General features: G+C 42.8%; 2 protein-coding genes across 5 annotated transcripts in view; both read right to left on the reverse strand.

The window, feature by feature from the left end:
• Nucleotides 1-13569, reverse strand: part of LOC118215265 (sodium- and chloride-dependent glycine transporter 2-like) — a 32897-nt gene extending 19328 nt beyond the window's left edge. The window contains exons 1-9 of one of the 4 annotated variants that reach the window (XM_035395872.1): nt 10999-13569; nt 9368-9874; nt 8101-8248; nt 6847-6978; nt 6508-6681; nt 5543-5690; nt 4596-4728; nt 4038-4172; nt 814-917 (exon numbers count right to left, since the gene is read on the reverse strand). In XM_035395872.1, the coding sequence (XP_035251763.1) occupies nt 814-917; nt 4038-4172; nt 4596-4728; nt 5543-5690; nt 6508-6681; nt 6847-6978; nt 8101-8248; nt 9368-9874; nt 10999-11001 (1484 nt within the window). In that variant the 5' untranslated portion in view covers nt 11002-13569. The other 3 variants (XM_035395871.1, XM_035395873.1, XM_035395874.1) reach the window with 3 other exon arrangements.
• Nucleotides 13570-13720: 151 nt separating this feature from the next.
• prmt3 (protein arginine methyltransferase 3) overlaps nt 13721-27771 on the reverse strand; it is a 55232-nt gene continuing 41181 nt past the window's right edge. Inside the window, exons 14-16 of the mRNA XM_035395875.1 lie at nt 22042-22092; nt 21777-21864; nt 13721-14175 (exon numbers count right to left, since the gene is read on the reverse strand). Coding sequence (XP_035251766.1) covers nt 14066-14175; nt 21777-21864; nt 22042-22092 — 249 coding nt within the window. The 3' untranslated portion in view covers nt 13721-14065. The remainder of the gene's footprint in view (nt 14176-21776; nt 21865-22041; nt 22093-27771) is intronic.

Consider the following 27771-nt stretch of genomic DNA (forward strand, 5'->3'; position numbering starts at 1 on the left):
TAATGTTGATGTAACAATCACTACTGGTAACTGAAAGCAATGGAGTTCTAGAATTTTCAAAAAACATTCCAAAAAATGACCTTCTGCAAATGAATATACTGTAATACTGTATTGTACAAACAATATGTAAACTTTCTGTAAAAAAATGTTTCAAAGTAATGTCATTATAAAATTACACTGCAATATCTGAAAGACCCTATAAGATGTATATCTGGCCAGCCAGCCAAAAAAAAACTGTATTTACTTTTTTTTACTTTTTTTTTTACATTATAGTGTGACAAAAACCTGTTGCAGTGAAAATATTTTCAAAAATATTCTATATTTCATTTTTATGGAATATTCTTTGTAGTGCAGGTTTCAGCTTAGAATAATCTATGGTCCTTGAGATAAAGAGACACAAGACTAATGTCCCCTACAGGGGACAACAATGAATTGCCAGGTCTCAGGAGGATATCTACAGTGTTGCAGATACCATGATTGCACATTTTACTGCAGTATTTATGCAGTACACTTGCAGTGTATTCCAGTGTGTTTATCATCTCCGCCAGTGTAGTGTAATGGGTAAGGACCTGGTCTTGTAACCAAAAGGTCACAGGATCGATTCCCAGGTGGGACACTGCCATTGTACCCTTGAGCAAGGTACTTAATCTGCTATATATCCAGCAGTATAAATGGATGCAATGTAAATGCTATTTATAAAGCTGTGTAAGTCACTCTGGATAAGAGCGTCTGCTAAATTCCTATAATGTGCTGTGATGTGATGTGATGTCGTCCAAATGCACTGCTGCAATATTGTGAGAAGCCCTGGCCTACCTGTAGCAGTTATTGTGGAACTTGTTGTAGGAAGACAGAGTGATGAGTCCACCCCAGGCTGCAGACAGGGAGAAGAAAATTTGAGTGGCAGCATCCTTCCACACCTAGTGACAAAACACAAGGTTAGCAATGTTAGCGGGTTACAGAGCGACAGGGCCAGCGTCACAGCAGCAGGAGAAGCAAGGAGGCTGAGCACTGAGTCTGAGCAGTCAATCAGCCTACACACACTCATTTCATTATTCAACTGTGAGGTGTGACGTCACAAATGTGTGATTAGAATGTTCTTCACTGAACGTTCTAATGCTGATGTCACAATCGCTACTGGTAACTGAAAGCAGTGGAGTTCTAGAACAAAAAACATGCCAAAAAACAAATTCTTCAAAGGGTTAAATTCTATGACACCCTTTGCAACACCTGAACAGCCAACATATGGCAAACAAATAATTGAACTTTATTCAGAAAATTCTAGAAACAGAAACATTCTGTGTTCTTGATAATAGAATGTATCAGTCAAAAGCCGTTTTTAACATCGATCCTCTCAGGGAAACGTGTCTAACGCTTTATGAATAAAGACCAACATTCTTGTATTTCTATATCATTCAGTTTTGTAATACAGGCTTTGTAAAAGGGTGAAAATAATTTACATTAGAAAAACAAATTACTACATTATTTCAAGAGTTTTTACAAGGAAAAACAAAGGTCGGGTTAAAATAAAGTCTCATCTTCAAGGCAAGAGCAAAGCACTTAAACAGCAGAAAAATGCACAGCGTCAGTAACACACGGATTCAGTTTCATTTTGAAGGGAAGTGACACTGGAAAAACATGAGCTCAAAATTCAGCAAATGGTAAATTCAGAATTTCTCTCTGTGTTGAGACAGATGTGTGTGAAGTTCCACTGCTCTGTTAAACCTGTTCATACTGGACCTTGTGTTTAGAAAAGGTTTAAATAAAAATGCAGTCCATAGGTATTGGGACAGTGACACCATTGTTGTTGTTTTGGCTGGGTACTCCAGCACATTAGATTTGAAATGAAACAATGAATGTGTCCTTTTGCTCCCATAAAATTGGGGGACTGTTTACAAAAGGGGCTTTAATTCCTACATGGATCACACAGTACGGATGTAAATACCCTCAAATTAAAGTTGACGGTCCACACTTCACATAATCTGAAACAAAGTTGTCATGTTTAATACTTGATTGCAAATTGTTTGCAATTTGCAAACCATAAATGTCACCGGATGCTGGATATGTTCCCTGGTGATGTTCTGCCAGGCCTGTGCTGCAGCCATCATCGGTTCCTATTTGTTTCTGGGACATTTTGGCTTCAATCTTGTCTTCAGCAAGTGAAATGCATGTTTAGTTCAATCAGGGCGATTGACTTTTTGGCCCTGAAAAATCCCTCGGTTGCTTTACCAGTGTGTTTGGGGTCACTGTCCTGCTGCAAGGTAAAGCGCCATCCAATGATTTTTCGGGCATTGGTTTGGACCAGAGCAGAGAAGACGTTGCTGTCGTCAGCATTAAATCACCAATAATGACAAATGAGCCAGTTCCAGTGGCGGCCATACATGCCCAAGCCAAACACTACCTTCGCCATAACCCATCCGTTCTGTTCTTGAGGCTATGCCAGTGATTTCCATCTTGCAGTGATCTTTCAGAGGCTATGCTGGTCCAGTCTTCTCTTTATTTTAGTCTTTGACACATCTATGCCTATATCCCAGAGAGTGTTTTGATCGGTTTGACAGTTGAAAAGGGATTTTCACAATTGAAAGTGTTCCTTGGTGATCCACTACAGTGGTCTTCCACGGTCTTCCAGGTTGTTTGCTGTTGCTCACCTTGCCAGCGTGTTTTTGCTTCTTAACAATGTGCCAAAAAAAGGTGACTTTGACACACACACACAGTGTTTTGGGAAGGTCTCTGGTCGATTTATTCTGATTTTTCAGCCTCATGATGACCTCAAATGCAAATGCCACTCCTAGAATTAACTTGAGAACTTTTGTTAGCTTTCTTCCACGTGAACTAATGATGCGAAGACACACAGTTGGCCAAGAAACAGCTGAACAGTAAACTGTCCAATTATTTTTGTCCACCGAGTTGGAGCGACTATGTATAAAAAGGGCTGCAATTCCTACATAGTTCACCTGATATGGATGTAAATACCCACAAATTAAAACTGGCGGTCTACACTTTAAGCTCATATTACATTACATTACATTACAGGCATTTAGCAGACGCTCTTATCCAGAGCGACTTACACAACTTTTTACATAGCATTTTACATTGTATCCATTTATACAGCTGGATATATACTGAAGCAATTTTGGTTAAGTACCTTGCTCAAGGGTACAACGGCAGTGTCCTTACCCGGGAATCGAACCTGCGACCTTTTGGTTACAAGTCCAGTTCCTTACCCACTGTGCTACACTCCGTCCCATATTTATTGTTTCATTTCAAATCCATGTGCTGGAGTACAGAGCCAAAACGACACACATTGTGTCACTGTCCAAACACAGGCTGCACCGTGTGTGTGTGTGTGACTACTGCCCGGAGGAGACAACCAAAACTACAGATGCTACACTGCAAGATGCAAACCACTAGTTAGCTACATAAACAGAATGGTCCAGGTTACGGTCTGCTAAGAAGTTCCTAAGAGGCTGCAGAGTTCTGGAAAAGGTCCTGTGTGGACGGATGAGACCAAAATTCAGGTATATCAGAGTGATGGCAAGAGCAAAATGTGGAGACCAAAAGGAACTGCTCAAGATCCACCCCCCCCCCCTCATGTGTGAAACTTGGTGGTGGGGTTGTTATGATATGGGCATGTATGGCTGCCACAGGTAACGGCTCACTTGTATTCGTTGATGATGTAACCACCGATAGCAGCAGCAGAAATAATTCTGAAGTGCACAGAAGCATCTTATCTGCTCAAGTTCGAGCAAATACCAATTATCCCAAATATACTATTAAAGCAACAAAGGAGTTGACAGGGTGGTGAGTGGCCAAAGGCCTTCCATTATCTGCATTTTGAGCATGTTTATTTTTCAATGGATGTTCCTATTCATTCTAAAGCACATTGCTTGATGGAACGAACTCAAAAGTTCAGTTACGGTTGTGTCACTGTGGTAGAATTGAAAACACAACAAACAAATATACTGCACATAAACACACGATCAAACATACACTTTCCAGCAACCTTCACATGCTTTCTTGTAGGGGGAAACAGCACATACCTTCGCATCATTGAGTTTTTCCCACTTGGGTGTTATGAAATAGAGGATGCCAGAACCGGCGCCGGGTAGAGTGACTCCCCTGATCAGCAGAATGACCAGCACCACGTAGGGGAAGGTAGCCGTGAAATACACCACCTACAGAAGCCCAGGAGACAAGCCTTGATGAGGAGGTCATTGCCAGAATTGGTCCCGTCCGGCACAAGAAGTTGTAAATTTTAATTTACCAAGCCACGATTTACAACGTTTTTATTTTACAGAATTAAAGGCTCATCATACGTTAATTCAAATATTATTTCGAGCGATAATGAAGAATTTTTCATTTAGCTTATAATTTTCGGCCTTGCAACGCACGTACCGGATAAATCTATAATCGTGGGCTGCAGTTACATCGCGTATCCACTAGAGGGAAGGGTTGCATAACATTTCAGGGATTTTAGGAAACTGTGACTGGGATTCGCAGTGGCCATAAAACGTAGAGCAGGACAGCCATCAATACGGTGAGAAAAGCATATTACATATAGTTTTGAACTTATTTCATAATCAATTGGATCGTCTTACTTTCCCAGATGACTTGATTCCTTTAGCCAGAGATGCATACACAATGACCCACGCCAGGAATAAACACAGTGCCAGGGGCCAGCGGATGTCCCCTGGGTATTCAATCCCTTTAGAAATGTGCAGCACATTGTACCTGCCAAGGAAAAGGGAAGTGAGGCCATTATATCCATGACAGTGAATACCACAGAATGCTGATATTCATATAAAGGGGAGGAGTCTCTGTGTCAGATTCATTCATGTTCACCACCCAGGTTTGCAAATTTGCCCCACTGCACACAAACAACGTCTTGGATTGCGTTAGCGTTAGCGATGTCTGCTTTATTTTAATGCGGCGGTAACCTACTCTGCTCCTGGAGGTTTACTGTCCTGTAGGTTTTCACTCCGACCATAGCAGAGTGCACCTCATTCAACAGCTAGAGATTTCGTTCAGCTGCTAATTAGTCGAGCCAGGTGTGTCAAATTAGGGTTGAAATGAAATCCTACAGGATGGCAGATCTCCAGAAACATGGTTGGTTACCACTGCTTCAATGCGCTCAGTCTATTCTTAAAGCTCAATATACTGTAAGAAAATATAAAGCTATATGTCCCCTGCATTGTTAAAAACAATATCTGGTATCTCGATTTTGTGGTTTCTGAGTTTGATACATGAAAAGATGACTTGCGTGACGTTTGTGGATTGTCACTGTTTCATGGCTCTGTGAATTAACTGAAGTTCACCGGAGTTTACTCAACACCATTTGAATTTCTTTAGAATGTCAAAAACATTCTGAAGTACTGCACCAACTAAACAGTTTTCGTCATTTCCTGAGGAGTTGTTCACTAGCTTTTTTTGATGATGGCATGTGTACCTGTGGGTGAGGGGTTCAGGAGGGGCAAAAATATGCTTGCATGTGTGTTCAAAGTTAAACTTGACTGCATACGAGTTCAAAGTTAAACTTCACGCTTACTTGAAATACTCTTCGCTTGGGCTGACATAGGTCTTATTCTCTGATGTGAAGTTTGTGAGTTTGCTTAGATTGCCAAGGGCATTGGCCGACAGACAGAAGGTAGTGTTCCTTATAGAGGTGCTGTTCCTCTCCCGCAGTAGGCAGGCATCTGTAGCAGTGGAAAGACGAGAAGCCGTGAGCACAGCTGGTCTCTCATAGCAGACACGCATATCAGTGTTGATCGGTCTGCAGAATTTTCACAAGGAGAGGTTATTCTGAGAAAAGTACACTGCCAAGCCACGGGAATTCTCTGCATATGAATTCGTTGTGAAAATTATGACATCCCCACGTATTAATCATTGCATCTGATCATCCATAATCTTCAAGGGTATATCGCGAAAACTCTGTCTCACATTACGGTAGCGTGCCTGGACAGTTACACGTATCCATTGCAGTTTACTCCATTGCAACTAGAGGGCGCGCATTGAGACAGTGAGACAACATTTCTACAGTAAATATGTCGAGCAAGCATTTTCTTTGCTCTGTATTTCGGCTATACTGTAACAAACCAGAAATTGCGATAAAATTTCCATTGATATATATTTTTTTAAATTACAAAACAACTAATACTACAGTCTGAAATAGATTTTGAAAAGTAAATATATATACTGCACGCGTGCACGCTTCGACCTCCAGGATATTTTGAATTTTTGCAAGCACAGCAAATGCATTTAAGGCTGTGAAATCTTCCTCCCACCATTTACCAAGAAATTAAAACTAAAATGAAAATTCAAAACCACTTTCCATTGCAAATCACAATTGTCAGTTACTGGAGAATAGAACAAGACTACCATGCAAACTGCATTTCCTTAATGTGAAAACAGCCCACTGCGGCGCCCAACGTCCCATTATAGTGCGCGTGCGGAAAGCCGCATTGCGCATTGCCGAAGTTTTCTCACAAAGACGTTTGTGAGCAGTGACCTTACCTAATAAAAGCATGTCTTTGTCTTTGCAGTCCGGTGTGTTCCATGAATTCCTACAGTTAGCCCATGGGAGTGAGCCCTTCAACGAAGCGAACAGGTAGTACAATGTCCAGCACATAATAATATTATAGTATATGGCTATTAAGACAGATATAATCAACATGGCAATCCCGCAACCTAAAATAAATAAATGAGACGAAATGTATAAATTATTCTTATGCAGGAGAAACAGAAACTGTTTATTATCAATCATCATATCTGAATGAAAATTATTTTTCTATTTGAAAATAGTTACAACGCCAAATTCACGCAATATGGTTTGTTTTTCATTCAGTAGTTTACCTTGAAGGGATGGAATCGCTTTCCAAACAGATACAGGTCCCTGGCTGGCGAACTGACCCAAAGAAACCTCCAATAAAAATATTGGGATCCCGGCGAGGCACAGCATTACCAGGTACGGTATCAAAAAAGCACCTAAGTACAAACGTAACAGATAAATAAACACACAATAATTTATAACTCACCATACAGTAGTACAAAAATAGAATTACACAGTTAAATGTAAATAATACTGTAGTTTTGTACAATTAAAAACTAAAAGTAACTGTTACATAATTCTTATGTTTTTAGGACATCCAACGCTCAATGTGGCTTTAGGACACTGAAATGGTAAACACTATCCTGAAATGTTGCTCCGTGTGTCTTTACTTATTATAACAGCAATGTATGTATTTTTAAATCAGCAATCTATTGCATGGTACGTGATATACTGAAATAATCCAAACAAACTCGATAGTATGAACGATAATAATCCCAGTAACAGCTAGAGCAACATACAATAATATGAAAACGAAAAGTTATGAATGCAAAATTATTATTTATATTAAAAGTAATATTTGATCATACTAATAGGACGACGACTACTACTACAACTTCTACTAATTATTATTATTATTATTATTATTATTGTATAATTAGAAGAAGAGCAACAACAAGCCCAGGTAAATTTGGAATTCAAGGCACATTGTTCATTTGCTCTCCGATCAAACACATTTCAATTTCACAGATAAATCAGATGCACATCGCATGAATCTATACCAATTCTGCTGTGCACTGTACTCTGTAGCATTAGACAAACCACAATATAACAAAAAACATTTTTAAAAAAAATGTATCTATGGGAAGGATGCGTAATGTGGTCTTGTTTCATATTTAACTTGACGTGTTATTTATCTTCAAAGCGAAATGATCGCACGAATAATTGTGTTATTCGAAAGTAAAGCACTTGTGTATACAAACGCATATGCCTACACACACTGATACGATTATACCTCGATTGCTTAAGTTTGTCGCAGTATGGTTCGGATAATGGACTCGTTACTGGGGGCTATATTTCAGAACAGTGATGAATTGGATTCTGAACGTGTGAGTGAACAGGGAACTTATTTCGGAATTTTTCCGCTCACCAAAAAACGCACATTTGATTTATTTAAAGTAGCATTTGAAAGTCTTGTTCATTCTTCTAAGGACACCCACGGTTAGTTTTTGAGATACAATATATAGAGGTAAAAAAAAACTAGTTTATAGTACTCTTACCTCCTCCATTTTGGAAGGCTAAATATGGAAATCTCCACACATTACCCAAACCGACCGCGTAGCCAACCATTGAGAGAATGAAATCCAGTTTATTTGACCAGTTTCCTCTTGCTTTGTTTTCATCCCCTCCGTCGTCATCGTCGTCATCCTAAAGGAAATCGGGTAGCCTATTTAAAAACATCTAATTCTTCTGATGCCATCATAAACCACAACCCTGTCATTGTTTTTTTATGCCATTATTGTTTTTCAAATACGAATAAAACACAAGACAAATCGTGATTATATCGCAATCTCCACACAAACTGGCTCATCGGTGCCAGCTACTTTGCACACGAGGACAGTTTTTTTTTCTCATTGTCTTAATTGCATTTAACCAACGTGACTTGTGCTTATTTCAAACCAGAAGGCGAAGTTGCGCTTTTCTGTGTACAACAACGAGCACAATCGAATTCGCCTCTTAATTTGCTTTGAGATGTCCCCGGGGGATTGAACAATGGCCAAAATCCGCATCATTATGTAACACATTAGTCCGCAGTGCCCACAGAAGCTGTAGCCAATCCCAAGAGAGCACGGTGTTTGATCCAGGGGCTACCTGAAAGAGAGGCGATACCGCACGGCAAAAACACACCACATCTATCTGTATGGAGCAAATGGAGTTGATTATAATCATTAACAGTTGTATTTGTAAGTGAAAAATCGCATAAATCACCGGTATCTGGGCAGTTTTTAAAAACTGTGGAAACTTTAGAGTGGGCTGCTTTGTTAAGGGTCCGAGGTGAAATTACGTAAGAGAAAAAAGGAAACATTTGCTCTGTTGTCATTTTGTACAGCTGCATTCGTCATCCGAATTTAGTACGGAAACAGTTACAAAGGATCAATGAAAATCGTCTTACTTCAGACCAGATCTTATATGAAAGCATATGCAACTTATCTGCTAAAATTCGGGGCTGATGCAAGACTATTTTTAAATTGCTCAACGGCGATTAGCACGAGGACTATTCAAACCAAAGTCCAACTACATAAATGTCTGGAGTCGGTTTCACTGCTGAACTTAAACCAGCACAGCCATTCAATGTCACGATGCCCGTGTCTTTACAGAACTGCTTTTATTTTTGTCATTTAAAAGGGAACACCTGAGCTAGTATAAAAATGTGAGGTTTGAGATTTTAACACCCCAGCGTTGTCCGTGGTCCTGAATATGACATATGAGCTTAGGCTGACAGGCAATTTTTTTTCTGCATTGAAACACTCATTGTAAAGCACTTACCCCGGCAGTGGCGCCAGACATAACAGAAGTGTTACCATCTGTCCCGAGTAAAACGGTGGTCTGACTCATGGAAGCCCAGTTGCTCGTGGCATTGTTTTGCTCCACTGTGCCTTTGACAGCGCTTTGATTGGGCAATGCGCCCGTGACATGCGAGGACATCAGCGCGCCATGAACAGCTGTAGAACCATCCGTTTTGGGTGGCGCGGGTCCGCCGGAATCCTTTCGAAGGGCAGAGTTAGCCGGAACTGGCACAGGAGCCGCGTTTTTAAACGTCCCATACGCCTTTTCGCCGTCGGCCTCCCTCTGCTTGCTTTCTGCCGGACAAAAAGTTTTCCTCTCGTCTGTCGCCTGCGACTGATACGCAGACTGCGAGTCGGGAGGTAGGTTTTGGACATTGCCTAATTTGTTTGTTGTAAGTCCACCAGCTCCTTCGGGTTGGGGTAAGGAATCAAATCTGGCAGGGCTATTGACGGGCTGCTTGGGCAAATCTCTCTTTTCGCAAAAATCCTACGGAATTAAAGTTGAAAGTTACACCGAAGAGACACCGGAGTCAAACGTCCAAACACCAAACCAAAAGACAAGGCAGCCGTAAGAACTAACATACATTTTAAAACAACACAATAAAAAAAAACTAACCATTCAATTTAACGTTTTAACGTTATCACAATAACTATAAGGCGAAAATGGCTCGATGCCAGAAGACAGGTTAATTTAAAAATATGGACTGAAATTTATTCCGCAGGAATTTACAAAACACTATAGACTGAAGCCAGATTATACCTGTGTAATATATTTGTCTTCTATCCGTTTAAAACACATTTCCCTTTTTTTTTTCTTTGGCTTTCAGCTCACGATCGTTCGGCGTTTGGTTCTCGTTTTTACCATTACAGAAAGATTCTTTAATTTTACGGACCATTTACCAGCTGTCATTCAGACCGGCACATTCTGCGATTTTATAGGAAAAGGGCGAGTTGTGCTGTGCGCTGCCACGTTCTCCCCGGCAGGCATTCGTACAAGCATCACAGCGATAAGCATATTAAACAAAAGGGGGGGAAAAACATCCGCACAAGTGAGATTTTAATTTAAAACCGCAATGTTGCAATAAAACAATAGAACGGATATTTTAACAGAGAACATAAAGACGTCTCTTCACACGTACATGATTTGTTGTCCAGGCTGTATCTATGAAAACATGTAATAATTCGTTAAATAAAAAAAATAAAAATATAAAAAAGGCTATAAACATTATTTTAAAAATGGCACTTTTCTGGCATTTAGCTTGACCCGGAATTGAAAAGAACAGGCTACAGCTTAGAGATATCTACGAAAAAACTATTACTACGTAAAGTTAAATTTGAATGATTGTACCATGGAGTTTGTACGTGGCATAGTTGGAGAAAGTTTCCCTGAGGGAGGATGTTGGCTCGCTTGCGAGTTAAAAAATAAAAAAAGCTAACCAGTAACAGCATTCAGCACCATGGACAGAGCTTAGAGCAGGGGAAAACAGACGGTGAAATGCACTTTAAGTATACATAAATGCACTAGAACATCAAACAGAACGTACAATAACAGCAACTATCAAGCGACCAATACTTGCAACAAAAAAAAATGTAATTGGGAAATATACTCACCATGTCCGCAGCAGCAACAGATAGGTCCACGGAAGAAAACAGCAGTAAAGACAATATAGACTGAATTTAGCAGTGGCAAGTGCAAAGCTTTCTATAGCTCCGTGGAAAAGATTTGGTTTGCGTCAGTGCACAGCGAGGTGCCCTTCGCCTGACATTTTCTTGATAATAAGAGTTTGATAAATCATTAGCCTCGGATTCAGATTTTTAAAGGGACAACAAGCGCAAGCGCCGGCTAGCTGTCACTCATCGTCCAGGAGCGTGCGTGTTCGGACTGACTCATTTGCAGCTGATTAATAAACCGGTCTCCTGGGAACGGACGAAAGTCCTCGCCGTTCATTGGAAATATTTTGCAAGTAGGCTACGGTACAGGCTGTACATTCTTACTGCTCAATGGACTTAAACGGGCAAAAAGTTCCATATATCTCACAGCTGTGTGTTAGACCAAATATTGCCGTTTCCCTTGTCGGAGCCATGTTGTATATATCCACTTATAAAGACACTTAAAAAAAACCGGTAACTGTCATTTGAATTAAATGAGCTCTAAGCCTTGGCTAAAAAATACACTTTCCAAACGACCGTTCAGTTTAATCTGTTTATTGCGGTCCTTGAACGCTGAAAGTAAAATACTCAAGTCAGCATTTTTCGCTTTACAATTACATTTTTATTTATTTTAACTATATTTGTAAACGTGCCGTAGCCTATATCACGTTTATATCGGTTAATTATACTAATTTCACTTGTATTCGTTATTAATTAAAGTGTTCAGCTTCAGTATTTAGCAATATAAACATGTATTAGTATTTAAACTGAACTCACGCACACAGGCGTTGTATGAACATAGCTCAGTGCGTTGTTGAGGCACGAATTGATCAAAACTTGACAAAAAGGAAAAAAGAAACAAGTTCGAAGACTTAGACTTAAAACGTGAATAGAAATAGAAGATTTCACGTATAACGTATAGGCTGCGCAAACCACAAAGGCGTCACTTTCTATATTTAGCGGTAGACACTTGGCTATAAACCAAAGCAGAACATCGCCATCGCCAAAATGCTATAGGTAGCCTACGCTAAAACTTTATTGGGATAGCACACATTTTTGTTTCTCAGAAACGTAGTGTACGTTTCCGTGAACTGTATAGCCGTTTTTGTGCTGTGTAGGCCTAATCTAAATATAGTATATGCGTTTTTTGTGTTCGCTACGGAACCGTTCATTCGTTAAGGGTTGGCTTTGCCTTGAAAACTGCTCAAGGCTCCCCGTATAGACCTAATGCAACCCTCTGATAATCGTTTGAAATGAACAATAACGGCGTCGGCAATAAATCTGCGCGAGGCACAGATAAGCCTTTCCGCCCTACATTAACTAGCCTCTCCAGTCTTAATTACTATGTCAACGAAGAATAATTGTAATTGATTTCTGCTCCTCTCCACACCCTCTCTTGTGGCAGCCAAGGTCTGGGAGTAAAAAACCACTGGACATTCTCCTATTCGTTTTTTAATTTTTTTTATAACCCTCGCACGTTTATGACACAAACAACAGGAAACAATTAAAGTGACTAATAAAACATTCGAGCAACTACTTTAATATTCTGCATCTATACACGAACAGTAGCCTACGTTCTCTGTGTGCAACTGTGTATTTAGAAGCATTTTACAAGCGAATACGCTTGGAAATTAAATTGGAGAAACGAATGAATGAATTACACCATCGGACGTGTTCAGTATTTGAGTACACTGCAATAGCCTATATAAACTGCCACAAAATCCCTCTCTCACACACATAGACGTATATATAAATAGGCATATACACGCGTCAATTCTATATATAAACCTCAAAGCCGAATACTACGTGACATTTTACTGAAAATAGTTTTATTGGGGCAGAATATACCACTATAAAATCCCGGTTGCCCTCACATAGACCCTCTATCGCCCTACCGTGACCAGAGATAATAGTTATGGTGATCAAATGGTAATTAATTACGCACAGCCCACGTAATTAATTAATCACTTAAGTGCCTTACTGACATGGGCGCGATAAGAGGCACCGTGACACAATACCTTTAAAGAGAAGGATGTTGAGAAGGTCACAGCCCACTCGTGGACTTTTAAAGATATAACCGTACAAAAAGCTAGGCTACTGTATATAATGCCGACGTTACATAACAGCGGATGAGAAAGGTTGTTTCCTTAAACAGTGCATATGTACACGTGGAATTTTGATTTATGATACAGGAAGAAATGTATGGGGGGGGGGGTAGTTTAATGTCAGCAAACTGTTCAATGATGCACATATTTTAGTCAGCATTTTCTTATTTGGAAACTCTTTTTGCGCCGTTCCTGAGCAGACAGATGGCATCCCATTCAGAGATGAAATGGCTGTAAGAATGAAATTCAGTGACGCACAAACACACATCAACTTCAAGCAATGCGTGCTCGCGCTTTCTGGCAGCGCTACAATGTTTCCCTAAAAAAAAACACGTTTGAGAAGTTAACGGCAGGGAAAAGAGCAAGGCCACGTGATAAAAGTGTTCAACTACATACGCCGTGGGGTGGAAAAAAACAGACGCTTCGTGTATTTGTTGGTAAAATTCACCCTGAAGTAACTAGGATACGGGACTCCATTGCTTTAAAAATGACCTTGGGGTTTGCAGCGTTTCCAAACCCTTGAGCAGGTGATTTAAGCAGATTTTTTTCCCATTCTTAAGAAACCAAATGTGACTACAGTTGTTCAAGATTCATTTATTTCCAGGAACACCATTACACAGCAAGAGTCTCCGCTCGGGAGCTACCCGTCCGCAACGCTGAGCGCGTTTTACGCCAAAACGACGAGAGGCCAAACGTGGGCGGAAAACCGAAGAAAACCGACGCTCCCGGCGAGACGCGGCACTAGTATCAAATGTGTTCAGTTAGCTTGGAGCCAGGTCTGATAGGAAAACAGCCGATACACGCCGTTCGTTCGATTTACAGGGTGCAGATTGACTGTTCGGTGATATACTCTTATGGGTTCCGAATTTTTTTAAAAACAGGTACGATTGAAGTATAAAATGTGTCTGGAATGAGGAAGGGCTTCACTGCAGGCTGTAGGTCTGTTTGACGTCTCTGACGTTGAGGGAGATGAGGAGGGCCCTGGGGTCCTTCCGGTTCTTGCGTACAGCTATCCTCCCCTTCAGCTCCTCGCCTGCGGAGGGGAGAGAGGCACTCAGAGACGCCCGCATTCCAATAACGTCAAGGCCCACAAACTTGTCTCCGCGTGACACAGCCGTATATAATTTTTACACGAACAATCCCTCACAACCCCACCTTCCCCCCTTCATCCAAACACTAAAACAAAGTCCCATCTGGATCCAACACCCTTCCTTGTCGGAGGAGAGTAAACTTCTAATAATTTCTCCAATCTGCACAGCAAAATGTTCTGTGTTGAATCAAGTCTTACAGAGTTTATACGAGTCCATTATGGCCAGAGTGGACACACATTAACCCTGTTAGAGTTGAATTAACACCGGACATTTTATTCTGTGCCCACCACTAGACATGAGCATTAGATTAGATTTCATTCCGGTTTACAAAACCACTCTCTTTCAACCAAACGTAACTTCCCCAACAACAGAAAATGCAGTATTATTGTACGCACCTTTAATATCTAAATATCTGCATTGAAAAACTGTTCATTTGTTTTATTAAGAAAAAACTTAATTTCTTAGTTTTTATGGCTGCTTATGCAAAGCCCATAATGCATTGTTTCTTCTATCTCTCTCTCTCTCTCTAGATTAAAATAATACATTTGAAAATCGCATTGTTGTGTCTTATACTTCAAAAGACTGTCCTCATAAAGTTTTCACCCCAAACTGATTTTTTTTTGCTTGGCTGCATTGCAAATTAAATATATTTGATATGTATTTTTTTATACTCCAATATAGGATACTGTATACTATCCACTTTAAAGTGTTTAGTTGTCTTCAGAATTACATTCAAAAACCTAAAAATTACTTAACTGATGAGCTGTATTAACAACCTTAATTGGACCACGGGGGGGGGGGGGGGGGGGGGGGGGTCATACTTTTGTAAATGAAAGTCTTTCTTTAAACGTATTTGATGAATATGATTACATTGTAAATGTGTTCGATTTATTGTGCTGATGAAGGGGAAAATGCATTCAAAAATTTTAAAAGGTTCAAGCGGAGGCGAATGCTTACTGAAAGATCCGCATATGGTCTGCACTGCACACTGAGCTAGCATCATGCTCCGAGGGAAAATTCCTTTTGACAGCGCTACTGCACATAGCTGAACAATGTAGCTCTCAAGTACTACGGCCTGCTATGCGCGGTCTTTGATCCATATGCATAGCTACACACTAAAGTGCCAGGTGAGAAACAACGTGATATATTCCCCGAGTCAGAGAAGCTGTCCTTTATTATAAATATTTACACTATTGCGATAAGATTAGAGAGCCGATAAGATTAAATCGCATGACTCGCGCTGCCAGAGAGATTACTCTAAGAATCGCTCGCAACCGCCTTCTCTCTTCTCTTTCCCAATGTGCTGGGGGACCGGGGGGGGGGGGGGGGGGGGGGGGATGCGCATGCACATACCCTATCCAGATGGCAATCGAAGCTCCTATCATTACAATAGAGGCGATGCGTGCTGGCACGTAGATAATATAGGAGATAATTAGTTTGATTAACTGCACGTTTGATTGCTAGGGTAAATGAATGTTTACTCATTCGGCAAACAAGCCTTTTTTCTGCCGCGCGTTTCGTATTCGTTTCGCAGAGGTTACGGCAGGACAAAGGAATATGCTGACCGCGGCATTCTTCTGCTCGGCTCCTATTGGCCGGTGCCGTCCGACGTGTAGTGTGGCGGTCACGAGCCGGCGCGTTAAGACAACTGAAGCGGGCCGAATAACGTGTTTGCCATTGAGGATTGTTCGTGCGCACGTTTCCCAAGGAAGAGGGAAACGCAGGGACCATTTCTTAAATGACGAAACGCCCGGGAGACGAAGTCGAAGTCACGCGGTCGCTCTGTTGCTGCCGGTGATGTACGCATGTAATTAAGCAGCATGGAGGGTGTGCTTGAACTGCGTCCGACGGGGTGTCTTAGTTGAATAACTTTGTGTATTAAAGCCGTGTGTATGCGTGCGGGTTTTATTGCCGGCATAAATAACAACGGTGACAGCCCAAAAAGACAAAGCAAGCAGAAAAATAATCAAGGTTGTCCTTGAGTTCCACAGCTAAGTTTAAAAGGAATGGACATTTCAGAGCACTAAATCAGAAGAGAACACTGGAAAGATAACATGTTGCCCGTAGGCTCTGTCAACAGCATAATTCATGCAATGGTAAGAACTACAGGAACTACAGGAGACCATTTCGAAATGGCCGTGCATTTCTCCTGGCATTAAACTACCACATCCGAAGTGTAAAAACCACGTAATAACGAATAGTATAACCAACCAAAGACACAATAAACAAAACGCTAAATGTGTATACTCGCACTACAATGGCACAGATACAGAAAGTGCCACACGATAACTCACAATAATAAATTGCATTTTTGCAAATGGTCCCTCCCACAACAGATACTGAGCATCCCAACAGGAAAATGATATGAGATTAGTTCTATACACCTGATCTATTAAACAACAGAGGATTTACCATGAACCTAATTCAATAAGAAAGCCTGAATTTTTGATACACCCTGTTAAAAAAAGACCCCTAAAACCATGTCACCACTGGCACTGGATATTTAAGGCACAGACCGGCGATAGCCTATTTTCTCGTCCTCTTGGCAGCGTATCGAATGTTATACGGAGTAACAAACGAAGCACTGCAACTTGCATAAATCACCAACATCTTTCATCAACGGACCAACATTTCACCCAATCAGCCGGCTTCGCACGAGCACACGCTGTATAAAGTAATCTCTCTGGTGAATGGCGATGCATAGACACGCGCTTCCAAAACAATCGGGTAGGGCACAGCACGTTTTTTTCCGCCTGCCATAACGCCGTCGCGGGGCGGTTAGCGTGATACGGAACGAACCGCGGCCGTTAATCCACTGTCCATCACAGCTGCGAGGGTCCGCGGGGGGCTTCCGGATCCGTGCGCGACGGAGGAGCTAGTTTCGCCCGTTAATCACTGTCACGCGGCCAGCGGGGTGAATGACACGTCTTTAGGGTCCGCTACCCATCCTCTCCCCCCCCCCCCCCCCCCCGAACGGAGCTCTTCCACAAAACGTGGATCGGCAGCGGAACTTCGGTCCCGGGGAGACGGGGTGTACACAGTTTTCGTTTCTGCCAATTAACCTGGCTCGGTTAGCTGCATACGCTAATGGCGGCTCGTTTGTAGGTTATGTTACGGCCAACTGTTCGACCGGCACGCAAGTATCCAGCTCTAATTCACGAGCGTCTCAATGAAGGTAGCAACACGCTAGTTATGGTCCGCTAATAGAAACAGTTAATAAAAATAATTAAGAGCAACGTTGGCGTGAAATCCAGGGACGTACTTGTCTGCTCTTGCCCTGAAGTGTCATCGTAGAGTGCCGCTGCTTTGTGCACTAAGCACCCCTGACTGTACCGTGTGTGGGTTAAATAGGAAAGGGAAAGCATTCACTGTCAATGCATAGGGCACTAACAAAGAATTCTCCAACCCCCCTGATCTTAACAGGGCCACAGAGTCCAGGGCCTAGTTTTAACAGGGCCACAGAGTCCAGCCTGGTTTTAACAGGGCCACAGAGTCCAGCCTGGTCTTAACAGGGCCACAGAGTCCAGCCTGGTCTTAACAGGGCCACAGAGTCCAGGGCCTAGTTTTAACAGGGCCACAGAGTCCAGCCTGGTTTTAACAGGGCCACAGAGTCCAGCCTGGTCTTAACAGGGCCACAGAGTCCGGGGCCTGGTTTTAACAGGGCCACAGAGTCCAGGGCCTGGTTTTAACAGGGCCACAGAGTCCGGGGCCTGGTTTTAACAGGGCCACAGAGTCCAGGGCCTGGTTTTAACAGGGCCACAGAGTCCAGCCTGGTTTTAACAGGGCCACAGAGTCCGGGGCCTGGTTTTAACAGGGCCACAGAGTCCGGGGCCTGGTTTTAACAGGGCCACAGAGTCCAGGGCCTGGTTTTAACAGGGCCACAGAATCCAGGGCCTGGTTTTAACAGGGCCACAGAGTTCAGCCTGGTTTTAACAGGGCCACAGAGTCCGGGGCCTGGTCTTAACAGGGCCACAGAGTCCAGGGCCTGGTTTTAACAGGGCCACAGAGTCCAGCCTGGTTTTAACAGGGCCACAGAGTCCAGGGCCTGGTTTTAACAGGGCCACAGAGTCCAGCCTGGTCTTAACAGGGCCACAGAGTCCAGCCTGGTCTTAACAGGGCCACAGAGTCCAGCCTGGTCTTAACAGGGCCACAGAGTCCAGCCTGGTCTTAACAGGGCCACAGAGTCCGGGGCCTGGTCTTAACAGGGCCACAGAGTCCAGCCTGGTTTTAACAGGGCCACAGAGTCCAGCCTGGTTTTAACAGGGCCACAGAGTCCAGCCTGGTCTTAACAGGGCCACAGAGTCCGGGGCCTGGTCTTAACAGGGCCACAGAGTCCGGGGCCTGGTCTTAACAGGGCCACAGAGTCCAGCCTGGTCTTAACAGGGCCACAGAGTCCAGCCTGGTTTTAACAGGGCCACAGAGTCCAGCCTGGTCTTAACAGGGCCACAGAGTCCGGGGCCTGGTTTTAACAGGGCCACAGAGTCCAGCCTGGTCTTAACAGGGCCACAGAGTCCGGCCTGGTCTTAACAGGGCCACAGAGTCCGGGGCCTGGTCTTAACAGGGCCACAGAGTCCGGGGCCTGGTCTTAACAGGGCCACAGAGTCCGGGGCCTGGTTTTACAGGGCCACAGAGTCCGGGGCCTGGTTTTAACGTTCCAGGGACCCCACCGCTGGTTGTGTGGAGGTATGGCAGTCCGGGAACGCGCCTGCTTGTAACAAGGCTTCTTAAATGCGTCTGAAGCCACAGTTTCAGTATGCAGCTTTGCCCAGTCTTGCTTCTGGCAAGGAGACCCATGCAATGTGATCTACAGCCAATTCTCCAGCATATCACCCACTCACATTCAAACACAACAGTAAACCGAGACGAGCGACCAGTAATAAGCTTTTAACAACGTAATAAAAAGCTAATAAAAACACAGAAACTATAAAAGCCGGTGTCAAATACTATGAGAGACAATCTTTCTTTCCTTTACCATCCTGCCACATATTGAGTTACTTTCGTGGACTAGTCCACATGAATCAAGAAAAAAAACAAAAACTATGATGTGAAGCCAATATTATTCAGTTGAGAATTGAAATTTTTTCTTTTTTTTAAATCCTGAAAGCAACCACGCTCTCATTTTGCACACAGGGGTGGTATTGGTCATTTGGAGACCACCCTTATTGTGTAGTTAACACGCCATATGTATTTCAACCAATCAGCAGTACTGACCATTTAGTGGGCTGCCAATCGGAGAAGTGAATGGACAGGCCACTTCAGACTTGGGAGAAGGAAGCTACAGGAGGAGGGAGGTTAGCTGGATTGTGCCCGCATTCTAGCATAAAAGCACCCCCCCCCCCCCCGGTGAGCTGCGCAGCGAAGAGAAGCTGAAGTTGGCGGCACGCGCTTCGGACGAGAGCTTGCGATCCCAGACTGCTGACCGCCTCCTGCTACCGCTGCCCCGTGCTGCAGACTGCCTGAAGGTCACGTGCTAGTGTGTGCTAAGCGTATACTAGCTTACTGTGCTGTCTGAAGAACACACACTAGCATGTGCTAAGTGTACACTAGCGTACTGTACTGTCTGAAGGATACGTGCTAACGTGTGCTAAGCGTACACTAGCGTACCGTACTGTCTGAAGGACACGTGCTAACTTTTGCTAAGTGTACACTAGCGTACTGTACTGTCTGAAGGACACGTGCTAACTTTTGCTAAGTGTACACTAGCGTACTGTACTGTCTGAAGGATACGTGCTAACGTGTGCTAAGCGTACACTAGCGTACCGTACTGTCTGAAGGACACGTGCTAACTTTTGCTAAGTGTACACTAGCGTACTGTACTGTCTGAAGAACACACGCTAGCATGTGCTAAGTGTACACTAGCGTACTGTACTGTCTGAAGAACACACGCTAGCATGTGCTAAGTGTACACTAGCGTACTGTACTGTCTGAAGGATACGTGCTAACGTGTGCTAAGTGTACACTAGCGTACTGTACTGTCTGAAGGACACGTGCTAACTTGTGCTAAGTGTACACTAGCGTATTGTACTGTCTGAAGGACACGTGCTAACTTGTGCTAAGTGTACACTAGCGTACCGTACTCTCTGAAGGACACGAGCTAACCTGTGCTAAGCCTACACTAGCGTACCGTACTGTCTGAAGGACACATGCTAGTGTGCGTGTACGCTAAGCGTACACTAGCGTACCGTAAACAGAACCAGATGCGGGGCTGTGAACCGGCTCGAGGCTAATCACTAATCACACTTCAGCATCACGTTGGGAATAAACACCCAATGCAAGCGTGCGCTCAAACTCAAAACCTCCTGTCTGCCACAGGGAGTTTTTCCTTGCCACGGCTGCTTTAGGTTTGGTCCCGTCTGGGTTCAGGCCAGGGTTGTCTGTGAAGCGTACTGTGGACAGTTGTTTGTGAAATGCTACATATATATAAATATATTTTTGTTCGAAAACGCACTTTCCTGGCATGACCGCACAGGAGAGCAGCATCACCAGAGCAATCGTTTACATAAGCAGAACACCAAATCGACTGTTTGACTCGGAATCCAGCGTGGGATCCTGGAGCAGAGTTTGAACCACAAAAATAGTATGCATACAAGTGGGATGCTTTTCTACGAGTATTCATAAACATGAAAGAAGAGCCAGAAATCTTAGCTTTAAATTGATTGGTCACAACTTGTTTTCATTCATATTACTTGATTAACAAGCACACATGTTAATCTCCAATTACCAGTTTACATTTTCCATCCAATGGTAACTGAACTTTTCCATCCAATGGTAACTGAAACAAACCCATCTCTTGTCCCCTGGTCCAGGCGAAAGCTTGGAGAGCTGGGAAATAATTACCCACCCACCCATCATGTGAGATACTCAAAGCACTAACCAAGCATTACATTACATTACATTACATTACATTACATTACAGGCATTTAGCAGACGCTCTTATCCAGAGCGACTTACACAACTTTTTACATAGCATTTTACATTGTATCCATTAATACAGCTGGATATATACTGAAGCAATGCAGGTTAAGTGCCTTGCTCAAGGGTACAACGACAGTGTCATTACCCGGGAATCGAACCTGCGACCTTTCGGTTACAAGCCCAGTTCCTTACCCACTGCGCTACACTCCGTCCAGAAGTTGCATTGAAACAACTTCAGCCAAAATTCACAATCAAAGAAAAGGGTTTTTGATTATTAAAAGGGTTATTAATTCCACGAGATGAGGAGTAGGCCTGAGCTACTGTTTCTGTGAGGCTGGACACAGACGCGCGTGCGTGTTGCTTAGCGACGCCACGCTGAATTTCACCATCGCTCGGCTTAACGTTATTGATGGGAGAGATCCGCACGGATAGCCAGGATTCGGCTATCTGCGTGGATCGGCGTGTAGTGTACCTACTGTTCATCACGCCGGACAAGCGCGTCTGCCAAGCGATTGCAACCGTGATGTATGGCCGCGTGCGTGCGCGCGCGCGCGTCTGCCTCGTGTTCGCAGCTAATCGAAAGTGAGGGATGCTGGGAAACGGGCAGTGAGCGTTCCGCGGCGCAGACCTGTCTGAACCGGAATGGGGTGCTCCAGGAGAAAGACGGTCTGTTTCCAGTGGGTCTTGGTGCACTGAGGCCCCGTGGAGAAGGAGACCTGCAATTCAAACGCGGCGGTTACCATGACGAGGCACTAACGCGTCATGCTTCGACGTCGCAACTCGGGTTGGGGGGTGGGGGGGGGGGTAATGGGGGGATAGGGAAATGCTCGGGGCAGAATAGGAGAACATGGAACGTAATTGGGGCCCTATTAAAGGAGACGCCGGTCGCTTACCTTGTTCTCGCAGTTCTTGTCAAAGAATATGTCAAAGTAGCCCACAATAGCCTGAAACAAAAAGAAGAGAGGGTTGCTGATATGTGATATTTGAATGTCAAGCAGTTTTTTAAACCTACAGTACAAAGTGTTCATTTTAGCTGGAGGTGCAAAGTAGTATTTACACCGGTTAGGCACTTGCACAAGTTTATATGTGCACTACAGGGCTGCGAGCAATTTCATTGCAGTGCAGTCAATTCAGTAAACGAACAGAAATTTTAGTAACAGAAAAAACCCATGTGGAAGGCACTGTTCTAGTGCATGGATGGGCCCCACAATCTGGTATCTGTTAAGGCACTGTTCCACTGCATGGATGGGCCCCACAGTCTGGTATCTGTTAAGGCACTGTTCTAGTGCATGGATGGGCCCCACAGTCTGGTATCTGTTAAGGCACTGTTCTAGTGCATGGATGGGCCCCATAGTCTGGTATCTGTTAAGGCACTGTTCTAGTGCATGGATGGGCCCCACAGTCTGGTATCTGTTAAGGCACTGTTCTAGTGTATGGATGGGCCCCACAGTCTGGTATCTGTTAAGGCACTGTTCTAGTGCATGGATGGGCCCCACAGTCTGGTATCTGTTAAGGCACTGTTCTATTGCATGGATGGGCCCCACAGTCTGGTATCTGTTAAGGCACTGTTCTAGTGCATGGATGGAAGCCACAGTACCATAGTAAGATAACTGTAGTCTGGTTAGGTGTTTGCACCATTGTAAAGCAATAGTACTGTATAAGGTGATTGTACTGTAATAAGATGTTTGTACTGTAGTAAGGTGATTGTAATGTTGCAAGATGATTGTACTGGAGTAAGGTTTTTGTACTGCAGTACAATCCTGACACAGAAAACATCAATATTTTGCTGCCCAATTGAAAAAGAGAACATGTTAAAAAAGGACCTGGATCTGGTCATTAATAAAATAACATCTCAAATTTACACCTGAAAGAGAGACATCATATCGCATTTTTCAAGTACAATAAAATTGAAAAACCATTAAAAGAATTTAAAATTCTATTCTGCTCCCACATGCATGTGCTGTACATGCCTAAAAGTGCTATGGATCAGCTGAAAATGTAAATGCAAATGCTGAATTTTATGCATTTTATGCAAATAGTAATGTGTTAGGGGGTCCACCACACAGATTTGTGAAGGAGAAAAAAATCAGGTGATTTCTCTGTGTTGTGCACCTCGGAACAAAAAAAAAAGGGGTGGGGGGGGTGGGGGGATAGCTCGGTCAATCCCAGGGGCCTGCTTGTAGGGGCGATGGTGCGTAGCTAATAGCTTTTAATCTCGACACAGCTGACGAAACAGACGAAGCCTCTTAGAGACAAAAGAGAACGATTTTCAACGAAAGGACGATAAAAAAAAATAAAAAAACACCCTCGCCCAGCCTAGGCGAGCGCAGAGAGGTGCCACAGGAACCCAATTTTAAACTTCCGCCAACCCATTCGGAAGGGGATCGCCCGGGATGTTCCGCAACGGCGTTCTGAGAACCTGCGCCGATCGGCTAAACAAGTATTCCCGTGGCTAAATTCCGTATATCCAGAGTTTCCATTTTGTCTTCAAATCAGGCTTTTCAAAGTACGAAAAGAAAGTCTCCTTACGGCGTATTAAAAAGATTTCATTTTTCCAATGTATTGCTGGTTGCTACATTTCTTTTTTTTTTTTGCACCATACATACAATACACAGATTAGTATAGACTTCAAGAATTATATCCTGGGAGCCAGATTCTATACATCTATGGTACATATGAGCCAAACATTTCCCACCTACAAAAATAAACAAACGCAAAAAATCTAGGGCACACTTCCTGGCTTGAAGCTGAAAAAAATGGCATTGAGACTGTACAGCCCATGTACCAACTCTTCAGAGTGTAACCCAGGACAGATAAACAATCATTACTGTGCATTGCTTTCCTTGGCTTAACAGTTAGGGGAAAAGAATGAGTACTACTTTCATAATTTAAAACCACAGGCAATGCTAAAGGCATAAAAAAAAAATTAAAACGAAATTGCAAAAACAAAGATAAGCATTTTTGTTTTTGCAGGATTACCAAATTTGTATATTTCACATTTGCACATAATTACAAAAGGAGAAAAACAATTCTGCGTCAGTTGAAAAATATTTTCTGCTTGGTTAAAATAAGAAACGTTACTTGTAAAAAGATACTGAGTGTAAAATCATTCTCAAAAGGCTATGTTTTCATGTTATAACAAGATGAAGTTTCCGGTCATGACGAAATACTTTTCTCATTATAACAGAAAAATTCACATTAAAACGAGATCCTTTTCTCATTAAAAACAACATACCAATTTATATTGTTATGAAGAAAAAAGATTACTGTTATTAAGAGAAACCTTATCTTGTGGCCTATCGAAAGTAATGCACAGAATTTGTCTACTAAAGGCCAATAATTTGTGGACTGGCTCATGTGCATGACCTAAATCAAGTTTTACTTTAGTCTTTGGTTGCAAAGTGGTGACACTGCTATCCTTGAGCACTCTGTATTGTGATGAGTATCATAATGAAAATTATTTACATTCATACAGCGCTCTTCTTGAAACTCAAAGCGCTTTTTTTCGACAGTGAAGAGGGGGAAACGCACCTCAGCCACCACCAGTGTGTGGCGCCCACCTGGGTGATGCACGGCAGCCATTTTGTAAAAGCTAGTTGGGAATTTGACCAGGAAACCCGGGGAACCCCCTACTCTTCGCGATGAGCGTCACGGGAGATTTCAGGACGTTCATCCGAAAGACATCCCTGTCGCTGCACTGGGGCATTGGGTGCTATTTAACCAGAAGGAAGATCGCCCCCTACTGGTCCGCCAACACCACTTCGAGCAGCAACTTTTCCAGGAAGTCTCCCATTCAAGTACTAACCCAGCCCACACCTGCTTAGCACCAGCCAATCAGCAGGAGCAGGATGCATGGCAGTACTGCGTATGCATACACTGAGAAGAAATTCTGAAATGTATGGTGCTGTACGGAAGAACAAATCAGTCCGACCCTCTGAGTTACTGGCCTTCACAACAAATTCTGTGTGTCATTTTTGAGAGGCTGTGTGTATTGATAGCAGTAGCCATCCCAATTCATATTTCAGTGTTGGAACAGTTCTCTAATCCCAGGAGAGGGTGCTGCTCTGTACTATGCAACCTGGTGATGTCAATAAACTGCACCTTTTGATGCCCTCTCTTCAAAACACTGTCTCATTACATTACATTACATTACAGGCATTTAGCAGACGCTCTTATCCAGAGCGACTTACACAACTTTTTACATAGCATTTTACATTGTATCCATTTATACAGCTGGATATATACTGAAGCAATGCAGGTTAAGTACCTTGCTCAAGGGTACAACGGCAGTGTCCTTACCCGGGAATCGAACCTGCGACCTTTCGGTTACAAGCCCAGTTCCTTACCCACTGTGCTACACTGCCGCCGCGTCTCGTTAAACGCGATGAAGTTTCTCGTTAAAACTAGATCCATTTCTCGTTAAAACAAGACGCGTTGCTATTTGTCATTAAAACAAGAAGTTTCAGAATAAAATTTCTTTTTTTTTTTTTAAACATCTTTTTATTTGAGAAAAAAGGTGTGCAACAGCCAGCACCATTGTAAACGTACACAAAATATTCTATCCTAAAAGGATTCTGTTTCAGTGAGAACAACTTCTCATTGTAACAAAGCACTGAGTGGAACGCATTTTCACTTTGGCAGCATTAAAAAACTTCAGTTCTTAAAAAAAAAAAAAAAGAGGAGCTCAAAGCACCATGAGGAGATTGACCTCGGGCCTTTTTCACGAGGACATTACATTATAGGTCTTTCCAATACGCTTATTGTGTTTCTTTTGGGTGCAGTTTTGCCCCGTGTCATGAACTGCAAATGTGAAACATTTTTGGCTTAATGCTTTTAGGATTGCCCTGTAGTGTGAAATTATGCTAAATGCTACTTATTCATTTCCGCTAATTGATAGTTAGGCCTAACAACTTGAGAAACCGAGTGCGTACAGATGATTGCTTCGGTCTCCTGGGTTACCCGGCGATGGCGGCTCGCTGAAGATGCTACATGTTGGCTGTAGTCCCCACGCAGCGTCTCACAAAGTTTCGTTTGGATAAGCCTGGTGAACAAAAGGCTTCTTCACTTCAAACCAGATTTTAACCGCTTTTGGACTTTTTCGGACGCACGTGATTCACCTTACTCAACGGTTCCTCCATTACTAAAAGAGCTAGCTTATTCTTAATCATTTTCGGCATAAAATTTACCAACCGATGTCTGAACAGGATGTACTGTCCTTGTGTTTAAATTAGATGCCTTCTTAAAACATACCAAGGTATAATTTATAATTTTGTCAGCAGTTGGAGGTAGACCAACACTGGACACAGGCAAAACAGTTTTTGCTTCTTCTCAAAGAGCAAACGGCCAAAACTGCTGGTATGATGGACCCCATTTAGCCCCTGAGCCACCAGTGAACACAGATGACAGGATGTTTTCTTCTTTTTTTTAACACAGTTGTCCTGTGCATTTAACAGCTTGTCAGGTGATGTCACAGAGTCACAGAGCACCCTTAGCGTATTTGTTTCATTGCATTACAGGCATTTAGGAGATGCTCAAAGTATCAATTTATAAGGCTGCATATATATCGAAGCAATGCTGAAGCAAGAATGCAATAGTAGTTTTCTTCCTGGGAATCAAACCTGCAACCACTGTAACTCATTAGAAACCTAGTTCTCAGTCCATTTTACTACACTGCCATGTTCAAGGCCAAGTCTGATGCAGTGCTGGATACTCTCCAGTCCTTATCATGTGCTCCTATGTCCTTACGGTCCAGATCATCCCTGAACTACTGGCCGTGTATACATTTTCTTGCATTGGCGCCCCCTAGAGCCGACTATCGCGCGTTTGCGCTTGCTGCCGCGATGAGCGTCGATGCGGACACGAGGCCGCGGGAACAGGAAGCGTGAGCCGCGCAAGCTCCTCCACTTCCTGTGACGCGGCAGCGGATCAGCATACATCGATACGGACAGATCGGGAGAGGGGCGAAAAGCCACTCGGAGCGAAATTGAAAAACATGTCAGCCGAATTTAATTAAGAAACGCAATGATCGTTACAGAACATTTAACAGGCGCCTAATTTGCTAAATTGGCCTTAATTGTTTGTCAGGCGAGCAAATTCCCCGCCATCCGCACATGGGATCACCTTCCTGTTGTCACCAATGACAAGAGCTCACGGGACGAAACTTTGCGGCACTTTAAGGTCCCTTTTCTTCAGGACAGCTCATTTTAACAATTTTTCTCATGGAAAATACTTACTCTAGCTTACAATACTTAGATTTTATTCATATTTATCATATTGTATTCATATTTATTCACTTTCATACTGTATATACCTTTGCTTTTCATTCTATGTTCTATATTTATATTATACATATGTACATACACCTTACTGCACTTTACTGCTTCTTTTGCACTTCTGGTTAACTGCATTCCGTTGTCTCAGTACGTATACTCTGTGCAATGACAATAAAGTTGAATCTAATCTAATCTAATATAATTTTCAGAGAAAAATAATAATTGACATTAAGTTCTAAAAGTGAATTAATTCAAGAATGTTTCTGCAGAGGCGTTTTTTTCCGAAGAAATGTTTATTTCATCCAATATCCTGAGAACATACGGTCAATAAAAATGATAAATTAAAAATAT

This window comes from Anguilla anguilla, chromosome 16, assembly GCF_013347855.1.
Source record: "Anguilla anguilla isolate fAngAng1 chromosome 16, fAngAng1.pri, whole genome shotgun sequence".
In the NCBI taxonomy this organism is placed as follows: domain Eukaryota; kingdom Metazoa; phylum Chordata; class Actinopteri; order Anguilliformes; family Anguillidae; genus Anguilla; species Anguilla anguilla.